This window comes from Oryctolagus cuniculus, chromosome 9 (genome assembly GCF_964237555.1).
Source record: "Oryctolagus cuniculus chromosome 9, mOryCun1.1, whole genome shotgun sequence".
In the NCBI taxonomy this organism is placed as follows: Eukaryota; Metazoa; Chordata; class Mammalia; order Lagomorpha; family Leporidae; genus Oryctolagus; species Oryctolagus cuniculus.
This window is the reverse complement of record NC_091440.1, coordinates 101,028,575-101,040,592: the sequence shown is the minus strand read 5'-3', so window position 1 is coordinate 101,040,592 and position 12,018 is coordinate 101,028,575. Positions and strand designations below refer to the sequence as shown.

General features: G+C 39.6%; 1 protein-coding gene across 1 annotated transcript in view; it reads left to right on the top strand.

Moving 5' to 3' along the window:
* Nucleotides 1–12,018, top strand: part of LOC100348825 (ovostatin homolog 2) — a 53,771-nt gene that overhangs the window by 39,888 nt on the left and 1,865 nt on the right. Inside the window, exons 27-34 of the mRNA XM_002712772.5 lie at nucleotides 2,122–2,196; nucleotides 3,328–3,493; nucleotides 4,190–4,401; nucleotides 6,286–6,495; nucleotides 6,864–6,988; nucleotides 7,996–8,086; nucleotides 8,460–8,528; nucleotides 10,221–10,323. Of these exons, the coding sequence (XP_002712818.2) occupies nucleotides 2,122–2,196; nucleotides 3,328–3,493; nucleotides 4,190–4,401; nucleotides 6,286–6,495; nucleotides 6,864–6,988; nucleotides 7,996–8,086; nucleotides 8,460–8,528; nucleotides 10,221–10,323 (1,051 nt within the window). The remainder of the gene's footprint in view (nucleotides 1–2,121; nucleotides 2,197–3,327; nucleotides 3,494–4,189; nucleotides 4,402–6,285; nucleotides 6,496–6,863; nucleotides 6,989–7,995; nucleotides 8,087–8,459; nucleotides 8,529–10,220; nucleotides 10,324–12,018) is intronic.

Sequence of the window (12,018 nt, the reverse complement as noted above, 5' to 3'; positions counted from 1 at the left end):
TCTCTCCTCCCTTCAGAGAAAGGCACCTCCCTCTTTGAAGACCTGTTCTTTCCACTGGGATCTCACTCACAGAGATCTTTTTGCCAGAGTGAAGAGAAATCAAAATGAAATGAAGAGCTCAATAGATCAAATGACAAACACATTAGAAAGCCTTAAAAACAGAATGCTTTAATCAGTATTTTTTAAAGGAATTTATTAATACATTAGATTCTCAGAATCACAGCAAATGCAAGATAATCACCACACCATACTTTGCATGTAAATGTGTTATTAATACAACTTAATCAGTCCTTAGCTCTTCCCTAGAGTTAGTTATCTTCAGTAAATAAACTGGAAAAAGGAGAGAGGGGCCTTAAGTGACTGAGGAATGTAGATTCATTACAGTTGGTGAGTGGTGAGAAAGTTCCAAGAAGTGTATCTAGCAATTTACATTGTTTCAGTGAAACATGCTCTTCCAAAACCTTCTCCAGGAAAGGCATAAGATTTCCCTAAGTCAAAGCAACACATCGGGGGGATTCAGTCCTGGCACTAACAGCCCCTTCCTCCTGTACACACTTTAAAATCCTAGGTGGTCTTCCATCTTCAGAGGTCACCATTCACCTCCATCACATCCTGTGTGCCCATTGTCTCCCTAACCGTTGTGATTCCCTTTGGATGCTCCAGGTCCCCTGGCAGGGTATGTTACAGGCCCTGAGACCCCTGAAATGCCCTGGGCATGTCTTATGTATCTTTGGGTTCTTTGTAAATCTAACCCAGTTCAGAATAGGGATGAATGGCAACTCCTTGTGGTGTTCACTTTGAATGTGGATTGCTTTCAAATCACTTGTATGTAGTGAGGGCACAGGCCGTCTTTAAGTTATTCCAAGTCCAGTCCTCTTCATGGAAAGGCCCTGAAGGAGAAGACCTATTGTTCTGACGATTACAAAATCCAAGGTTTTTTCATGTTCCCTTCTCAAGCATCTTTTCCACATCTTAGTTCAATTGGGAATTTGAATTTGAACTTTGTTAGATTCATTATGGATCATTGTTCCAGTTTGTTTGATCTTACTCAGCCTTCTCTGTAATGTGTTTGTGTGTGGAGTCCGAAGGTAGAAGGGAAAAATAAAAACTTAGGCTGCAGAGGAATAGTGAGCCTCTTGCTTTAATGTAAGTGTGTATTCCTTTCTCTGAAGAAGAGTTGCCATTTGCTCAACTGAATAAAATGAGAGGTTTGTACTAGATCAGTGGATCTCAAATGTCAATCTGAATGCTTTTTGCATTAGAATCACTAGAGTATCCAGTAAAATCCATTTCCCTGTCCTGGTTCTAAATTTTTGAAGAGGACCTCTTGTGTGGAAAATGATTTACTTAGTGTTTAAGCTCCCCAATACATTGCTATGCAGTCACTTTGCAGGTTATTTGACTTATCAATGTCTCTCTAATTTTATATTATGGGAATCTATGAGGTCTGACTACTGTAATCTCTTGAGTACTTTCCCAGGGATTTTCAAGAAGTTGAGAGCAGAGAGACAGAAAGAGCTCCACCTGCTAGTGCACTTCTCAAACACCTGCAATGTCCAGGACTGGGCAGGGCTGAGGTGTAGAAATAGGCACTTAATCCAGTTCTCTCACATAGATGGCAGCAGCCCAAGTACTCGAGTCATCACCTCTGCCTTCCCGGGTCTGCACTAGCAGGAAGCTGGAGCTTGGTATCAAACTCGGGCACTTGGGTACAGGACGTGGGCATCTTACCTGATGCCTCCTTGGCAACATTTTTGGACCATTTCCTCAGAAATTCTTTGTTTGCTTTATTGAAATAATGCCATATAGAATTGAACAAAGTCATAAGAATTTCTTGGAATGTATTCTTAACACTAGGTCTTGGAATGTGTTAACACATCATTTTGTATGTCATTACCTATACTTGAAATTAATTATGTTTTATTTAATAATCACGTTAGACCTTAATGGATTCTTGTTCAGATAGCATGGCTATTAACCATCTGATTTAAAAATTGTGCATGTTCAGGTATTTTTGTGAGCGATGATATTTTTTTCTAGTATCTTTCCCTTCACTTCAGAAGAGTAGCTGGTGCTTTGTGCTCTGTTATCCTATATGACTCATTGTTCCTCTGATTTTAGGGTGGTGACAAAGACGACATTTTCCTTACTGCCTATATCGTTGGAGCCTTCCTGGAAGCTGGCCTTAATTTCACTGTATGGATTCCCTTCATTTTCTAGTTTCATTTGGCTGAATGTCCACTAAATCAACTATATACTTAGAGTGATTTGAAATTCTTAGGATGAGGTATCAAGAGAACCTTCACTTAACCCATTACCACCCCCTCAATTGATGCCATCAAATTTTTTTGACTATAGATATCTTTGATGAATGCACTTGGGTTTTTTCTCTAGGGAGAACGCACATCTGCAACATTCAGGGGTTTTCCCTATAATTTCAACTGCTTATGTATTTCCTGAAGTTAGTTATGAATTTTACATTAAGAACCCCAGCTCTAAGTCATAACCTAAGCATTCAGTGAGTAAATATTTTCTTTCTTTCTCTTATGTATTTCAAAGGGAAAGAGAGAGAGAGAGAGAGAGAGAGAGAGAGAAATATCTTCCATCTGTTGGTTCACTTCCCAAATGGCTGCAACAGCAAGGGCTGGGCCAGATTGAAGCCAGGAGCCAGGAGCTTCTTTCAAGTCTCCCACATGGGTGTAGGTGCCTAAGCACTTGGGCCATCTTCCACCGCTTTCCCAGGCACATTAATAGGGACCTGGATTGGAAGTGCAGCCATCTGGGTCTTGATCCAGAGCCCATACGGGACGCTGGCATTGCAGGCAGTGGCTTTTACTTGCCACACCACGATGCTGGCACCAATATTTTCAATTCAAGTATGGTTCATCTTGGTTACTTCCCATTCCATAGTTTCTTAAAAACCTATTCCTAAACTAAGATGCTAGGAGTTTTCAGAGTTATTTGCTTATATTGAAAATCATCTTCAGATAAATAAACCTTTATTTAGTCATTAAAGTGTCAGGTCTAAAAATAAATTCACATACTATATCACGTGGAATTAGTATTATGACAAAAATATTACTGATCATTTATAAAACTTATTTTCTTACTAGTTAAATTTTATTTCCTACCTACTAATGATGGCATTAAATTTAATTTTAATGACATTTTAAAAGTATAGTACATATAAGTATGCATAATATGAATAGATTTTTATGTAAAATATACTTCAAGGATATCATACACATTATACATAATGATTAGCTTATTCAAAAACTAACAACACACTCAGGTATCATTTTAAAATATATTCCTTTTCCTGACTAGTTTCCTGCTTTACGAAATGGGATTTTTTGTCTAGAGGAGGCACTGGAAGGTGGTGTCACTGATGGCTACAATCATGCAATCTTAGCTTACACTTTTGCATTAGCTGGAAAAGAGGAGCAAGTGGAATCCTTATTGAATACCCTGGATCAGTCTGCTACAAAAATAAGTAAGCATAATTATTATTCATTTTTGCTAATACAGATTATCTTGAAAACAAACTGCTGAGACTTAGTAAGAAATCATACAGGGACACGTTCTCTGTCCCCTCGCGTGCGTATGTGGCCTTTATCTTTTATGCTCACGCAGTTTAGATTCCCCTTTTTCTCCTTTCTGCCAGTGTCATCTCAAGTAAGTGGAGTAAAGGAAAGCAGTCATGGAGACCACATCACAGACAAAAACACCTGCTTGTGAAACTCACTTGCATACCACTTTTGCCATTAGGAAGTCATTCCTGAGACTGTGCTAGTTTGCTAGTGACTTGAACAACAAAGATTTACTTTCTCACAGCTCTGGAGGCTGGATGTTAGCAAGTGTGGCTTCTTTGGATGCATATGGCCTTCTCCTTCTGTCTTCACATGGTTTTTCTTTTGTGAGTTTGAATCCTTAGTGTCCCTTTGTGTGTGTCCAAGTTTCCTCCTCTTATAAGGACACCAGTCAGATTGGATTTGGCTCCACCCTAGCGGGCTCATTTGACTTAATCATCGCTGCAGACAGTCACATGCTGAGGCACAAGGCATAGGGCTTCAATATGGGACTTAATTCAACCCATCACAGCAGCCTTGAATGGAATCTGTATCCTTCTTATGTTAACTTGATAAGGACTTTTTATAGAGACTACTTGAAAATGTTTCCTTTCTCTCAGATAGTGTGATACACTGGGGAAGAGAAAAGAAATATATGACAGAAGAATCCCCATCCTCTACACCTCATGCTGTTTCATCTGAGACTTGGAAAACTTGCTATGTGCTGTTGGCTGTCATTTCCAGGAAGATCCGTGACCTCACCTATGCTAATAAGATTGTGCAGTGGCTTGCCCAACAGATGAACTCCCACGGAGGCTTCTCTTCCACCCAGGTGACTGATGTCTGTCTGTCTCTTGATCTCTCTTTTTTTCTCCATCTCTCTATCTCTTAAATAAAACAAACAGCTATTTATTCCACAGTTATTGTGTTAGGCATTCTACTATGAAGCCTTGATATATGTATGAATGAAGAAATTTATGCCCAATTTATATTTCCACTTACACAGTAAATATAAACATAAATGTATGATAATTTTTTTTTTACAGGCAGAGTGGACAGTGAGAGAGAGAGAGAGGCAGAGAGAAACGTCTTCCTTGGCCATTGGTTCACCCTCCAATGGCCGCCGCGGCCGTTGCGCTGCGGCCGGCGCACCGCGCTGATCTGAAGGCAGGAGCCAGGTGCTTCTCCTGGTCTCCCATGCGGGTGCAGGGCCCAAGCACTTGGGCCATCCTCCACTGCACTCCTGGCCACAGCAGAGAGCTGGCCTGGAAGAGGGGCAACCGGGACAGAATCCGGAGCCCCGACTGGGACTAGAACCTGGTGTGCCGGCGCCACTAGGTGGAGGATTAGCCTAGTGAGCCGCGGCGCTGGCCGATAAATTTTTATCATTAGCACCAGATGAAATGTTAGATAGCTGGGGACTGGTATTGTGGCATAACAGGTTGAGCTGCTGGCTGTGATGCACTGGTTTGTGTCCCAGCTGCTCTACTTCCCATCTGGCCTGGGAAAAGCAGCAGAAGATGGCTCATGTGTTTGGGCTGCTGCCACCGATGGGGGAGACACAGATAAGGCTCCTAGCTTTGGCCTGGCCCAGCCCTGGCCATCATGGCCAAATGGGGAGTGACTCAGTGGATGATCTTCCATCAGTGAATGGTAGATTTTTCTGTCTCTCCCTCTGTATGTAACTCTGACTTTCAAATAAATAAATAAATAAATAAATAAATATTTTTAAAAGGAAATATTAGGTAGCTGATAAAACTTTGGTCAAATGATATATCAAGCAAGAGTAAAGACTTCCCTCTAGTTCTGTGGTCTACACACTGAGAAAAACAAATGAAAGGAACATATAAAGGAGAAATGAATAACCATAAAGGCAATGATGTATGTCTTTCTGAAATAGGAAAGAAATTGAAAACGTAAGGAAATGTAGTTTCATTTTCTCAAGGAAAGTGTTAATTTCCCTGCTATTTATGTCTTAATTTCTGAGTAAAATCATATGTCAGTGAATCTCCAGAGATCTTTTCCAGATTCTGTCTTGCTTTCTCTAAAGATGAACAGCTATAAGAGGCACTATGAGGTCACCAACTTACATAACACCTTAACTTTTTTTTTTAAGATTTATTTTATTTATTTGAAAGACAAAGTTACAGAGAGAGGGTGAGACAGAGAGAGAGGTCTTCCATCCATTGTTTCACTCCCCAGATGGCCACAATGGTCGGAGCTGAGCCAATCTGAAGTTAGGAGCCAGGAGCTTCTTCTGGGTCTTCCATGTGGGTGCAGGGGTCCAAGGACTTGGGCCATCTTCTACTGCTTTTTCAGGCCATAGCAGAGGGCTGGGTTGGAAGTGGAGCAGCCAGGACTCAAACTGATGCCCATATGGGATGCTGGCACTGTAGGCTGTGGCTTTAACCCTCTGTGCCACAGCGCTGGCCCCAACACCTTAATTTTTAACAAAAAAATTATAGTATTTTCAGTAGAAGAGATCATATTTTCAAATCCATTCAGAAAATTAAAATCAAATTAAGATTTCTTGAAAAAATTGACAACAACTTGTACAAGCAAATATATTTTTCTATTCTTCAAGAGATTGACTCTCTGTGTTTTGTTGACCTGTTTTAGGAAAATTTCTATGAATACATTTAATGTTCAAGGTCAAATGATGACCAATATGGCATCATAACAGAGCCTGGATCATTGATTGTACCGTTCTGTGCAGGACACTGTGGTCTGCCTTCTTGCCATAACCCGCTACATGAAGTTAACATTCTCTAATCATCAAAACACTGTCACCTTCAGCAGCAGTGAATCCAGTGAGATTTTCCAGGTCAACAGTGAGAACCGCTTACTAGTACAACATTCACAACTACCAAGAGCACATGGGCGATACACAGTGGACGTGGAAGGACATGGTTGCGTATTTATCCAGGTAATAGTGATCTACCTAGAGGGAGAGGAATATTTGTCGGTAAAAAGACCAGGCTCTCTGTCTAGTTGTATATAAAGTGTTATTTGCCATTCTGTGTGTTTCTATGATTATCTCTACTTTTCCTCTCACTTGTTTTCTCTCTTCAGTATAGCCAGCTAACAGAAGCTTCTTGAGGAATATTGCTGTTAGTTTTCTATGTTCATTAAGTTATGTTCTTGAAGATTCTGAGTCTCCTGAAAACTAAACTATTTAGCTTTATTTCCTTATGATAAACATGTAGAATGCGTTAGTAATGGAAGTAGAGAACTAATAGGTTCCTCAGTTTTTACTACACGTTGGATTTTCTTATGATTTGCTGTCCTTTCTAGGCCACCCTTAGGTATAACATGCTTCTACCTAAGAAGGCATCTGGATTTTTCCTTTCCTTGGAAGTCGTAAAGAATAATTCTTCAGATATTTTCCAGACTAAATTTGATCTTACAGTGACCCTCAAGTAAGTGTCAACTCACAGGGTAGAGAAGGGAAATATAAAATTATTTTAAATAGTTGTGAAATAAACTATGAATGATGGGAATTACTATGGGTTCACATGTTGATTGTGATATTTTGACAACAGTGTCACTTTCAGCTCTTTGTGTTGACATCATAACTTAGTACATCTTTTGCTAAATCAGAACTAGGATTATGCGAGTATAAGTCGCAGTCTGTGTAACTGTGGTTTTACAGACTGATCCTTCAGCAGTGCGTTAGTGTTTTTGCATGGAAGTGTCACCAATTTTGAGCAGTGAATATATCAGATTTCTTCCTCAAGACAAGTACTAACGACCTTACAGTAGAAGAACTACAGCTGTTCATTTCATAACTGTAAAGGGTGAAATTTATAATAGAAAAATACAATAATACTTTCAAATTAAAACATTATTTATAGATGCCAATGGATTTTAGCCTTAGTTAATATGTAGAGAAACATCAACTAAAATGAGTTTCGGGAGTTGTTCCTAGGATCCTAAGTGAAAATCTCTTGCACACCAGAGCTAAGAACTGGACACATTGTGGATATCTCAGTTTTATATCCCAACAGTCCCATCCAGAGACAAGAATATAACCTGGAAAGAGCTCTGAGGGACCCATCTTCTCCATAAGTCTGACAATATATTGCCTCATCAACAAAGATCTCCAAATGTTGTGCACTCTAAGGCTAACATAAGTATATGTAACATAAATCTTAAGGTTTGGTTATAATTTCTGACTTTGAGAATTCAGAAAAGTTTGAGAGCAGGAGGTGAGGAGAGTTTCAGGCCAATTATTTGCTCCAATTTATTTACTTTGTATCACTTCACTCCCTCCCCATCACTTCAGTTGTACCCATTCTCAGGTGTCTGAGGTTGTTTTTCTTTAGCCTTTACCTGCCTTCAAACATTTAGCCAGTTAGCATCTGTCTACCTGCATGTCCACTATGCGATAAGTGATCTTTCTAAATTGATTTTTTAAAAATTTCAGATATAATGGAATTCACAATAACTCCAACGTGGTCCTTGTTGATGTAAAAATGCTGTCAGGATTTACTCCAGTCATGTCATCCATTGAGGAGGTAAATAATCAGAGCTCAATCATTTAGCAAAAAGAAAGTGATGGAGTATATAGATAGAATAAGCAATTGGTACCCAAAACAAAGCCACGGAATTTTTCATTTAAATGAACTTATTTAGAGCTCACATTTATATTTTTGCTGTGACACTGGAGAGATGATGTTCTTAATTTGTAGCAATTTACAGTCATCAGTTCCCAGCATTCATACTCTATTTCTTTATCTGGGTCCTGCTTGTGCTTATGAAAACATGGCATAATGGAACATCCCGTTAAACAGAACCTGGCAATTAAAAAGCGTGAGCCTTCAATTATTGAGCAGTGTTCTCATTGGTTCTATTATCTGTTCCCCATCCTCTCCAACCATGTGTTCAAAGCTTGAAAACCATGGCCAGGTGATGAACACTGAAGTCAAGAATGATCATGTTCTCTTCTACTTGGAAAATGTAAGTGCAAGAACAATTTTTTTTTCACAATTTTCTTTCATAATTCTGCGGGTAATTGAGTGCTCTTATTTTTTTATATGATAGAATTTCTAAAGCACGTTAAAGATGATCAGTGCTATATACCATCCCCATGGGCATTAAAGTTATGTCATGGACACCTTGTAGCTCAACTCTATAGTGAACAGATTTAGAAATGCCAGCTCCCATTTTCATTCATCACAGCATCCAACAGAAGTTGGCCATAGAGGGTAGTTGTATACTTCGTTCGTAGTTTGAGTGGAACTCCAGCAAAGCCTGGCATAATTTTTAAAGTTTTCAAGATTGAAATTATGTGTATTTAAGGTGTCTAGTATGATGTTGTGATACACATATACATAGTGAACTGATTGTTAGAATCAAGCTAAATAACATATCCATCTCTTCACAGCTCCTTTTTTTTTTTGTAGTGGAAACAAAATATTTCTTAGCAAGCTTCAAGTATAGAGTATTATGAAATGTATATCTCATACTGTATATTAAACATGCAGAACAGGGGCTGGTGTTGTGGTGCAACAGGTTAGACCACCCTCTGTAATGCTGGTATCCCATAAAGGCATCAGTTTAAGTTCCAGGTGCTCCACTTCTGCGCCAGCTCTCTGCTAATGTGCCTGGGAAAGCAGTGGAAGATGGCCCAAGTCCTTGGGACTCTGCACCTGCGTGGGAGATGTGGAAGAAGCTCCTGGCTCCTGGCTTTCCCCTGGCACAGCTTCAGCCATTGGGGCCATTTGGGAGGGTGAACCAGCAGATGGATGATCTCTCTTCCTCTCTCTCTCTCTCTGCTCTCTAACTCTGACTTTCAAATAAATAAAATAAATCTTTAAAAAATGCAGAATCTATTCATCCTTCCTAACTAAAATTCTTACTCCTTGACTAAGTTTTCTCATCTTTCCCCTCCCCTGATAACTACATTCTACTATCTATGAATTCAACTTATTTTAGATTCCACTTGTAAGTGAGATCATGCAGTATAGTCCTATTTGTTTGGTTACTTTAATGTACCATAATGTCCTCGAGGTTCCTCCATGTTTCAAATAGAAGGATTTCTTTCTTTTTAAAATCTGAATAGTTTTCCATTCTAAATACATGCCATAATTCTTTATCCATTCATCTGTCAATAGACACTTAGCTTATTTCCATATCTTGGCTACTGTGAGTAACGCTCCAATGAAAATGGGAGCGTAGATATCTCTCCTAGATAAGGATATTATTGCCTTTGGATACATACTCAGAAATAAGATTGCTGTATTACATGATCACTCTATTTTTATGTTTTTGAGGAAACACCACACAGAAGCATGCATTTTATAGCCACCCTTTCTATATATGCATTTCTCTCTCTCTCTCTCTCTCTCTCTATTTATATATATATATATATATATATACACACACACACACACACACATATATACACCACTCACATTAATGGCTACATCCCTCTGATACTTTCAACTAAATTCCTAACACCTCAATCTAAGCAATGAAACTTTAAATCTATTTGTTTTAACATTAACCAACTCATCATTTTGCTGTCATGTGAGATAATGACATCCTAGATCTATTTCATTTGGAGTCATGCAGTTCTAGAGGTAATTTTTTCAGTGATTTTCTTTTTTCAGGCATGTTATTATATATTAATAATTTTTGTCTTTATAGGATTTTGATACAGCAAACAGTTTCACTTTTTCTGTTGAGCAAAGCAACCTTGTGTCCAACATTCAGGAAGCCCCAGTCGTGGTGTACAACTATGATGAAAAAGGTAGGCGAATCTCTTCCAGTTTGAGTTGTGTGGATTTGAAAATAAGGCAAAGAATTTGTAGCTGGAACTTCAGGTTCAAAGGTGGTTGAAGCTTTGGAGCACAGGCTGAAAGAAGCTGATGAAATGCACACACTGCTACAGCCAGGGTGTGAAAAGTATATGTCTGTGCTAGCAGAAACAGAAGGAATTTTCCAGATGCTACTGAGACGTGTGGAGCAAGAAGAAAATAAATGGAAAGTTAAGGTGACCAGATGATTGAACACTTACAGTCATCATGCACATCTCCAGAACAAGAGCCACAGCAATTAAGAGGAGAAAATAAAGATGCTGAAAATCTGAGATGAGATTAGAGCATTTGGAAATGGAATTGGAAAAGTTAGAAATTGGACAATCTACATATGTTACAGAAATCAAAGAGCTGAAGACACAGTTAAATAAACACTCACAAAACTTAGAACTGAACAAAGTGAAAAGCAGAAAGTATCTGGTGATTTGTATAAAGCTCCGTGGTCACTGGCTCTTATCTGGTCATAAACAGTTAAGTTTATAAAAGTTGCTGAAGACACTACTGTCATTGAGAACAGCGATGTTTCCCCCAGAAATGGACTCTCCTGAGACAAGGACAGTTGTAGGTCTACATCAGATTGTGACACAACTGCAGCAGTCGCTTCAGGCAGGAAATCTATAGCTCACAAACGAGAAATAGCATGAGCAGGTGTGATGGAATGAGGTTAACTCGGGTACTGTTCATTCAAGGGTAACAGAAGACATTGTATTATGTTTCTTTTTTAAAGATTTATTTATTTATTTGAAAGTCAGAGTTACACAGAGAGAGGGGACAGAGAGAGAGAGAGAGAGAGAGAGAGAGAGAGAGACCTTCCATCCTCTGGTTCACTCCTCAATTGGCTGCAATGGCCAGAGCTGTGCCAACCTGAAGCCAGGAGCCAGGAGCTTCTTCTGGGTCTTCCATGTGGATGCAAGGGCCCAGGTACTTGGGCCATCTTCTACTGCTTTCCAGGTCATAGCAGAGAGCTGGATCGGAAGTGGAACAGCCGGGTCTCAAACCCATGCCCATATGGGATGCCGGCGCTTCAGGCCAGGGCATTAAGCCACTGTGCCACAGCGCCAGCCCCTTGTATTATGTTTTGTCAAGCATTATTGATCCTTTCTGCTTTGTCAGAAATACTGAATAGAGTTTTATCTTTTCTAATCCTTGTTAGACTACTGATTAAAGAGAGAGACGGGCCAGCGCCGTGGCGCAGTGCGTTAAAGCCCTGGCCTGAAGCGCCGGCATCCCATATGGGCTCCAGTTCAAGACTGGCTGCTCCACTTCCTGTCCAGCTTTCTGCTATGGCCTGGGAAAGTAGTAGAGGATGGCCCAATTCCTTGGGTTCCTGTACCCACGTGGGAGACCCGGAAGAAGCTCCTGGCTCCTGGCTTCGGATCAGCACAGCTCCGGCCATTGTGGCCATCTGGGGAGTGAACCATCGGATGGAAAACCTCTCTCTCTCTCTGCTTCTTTGTGTAAATCTTTCAAATTAATAAATCAATCTTTAAAAAAAGAGAAACAAAAATTTTTAAAAAACAATTCTGTAGACATCTTCAGAGTTGTTTTATAATGAAAATGATTTGATTAATTAGAACTTTACAATCCTGAAGATAAAATGAATGTAAGCTTTTATATTATTTTGATCA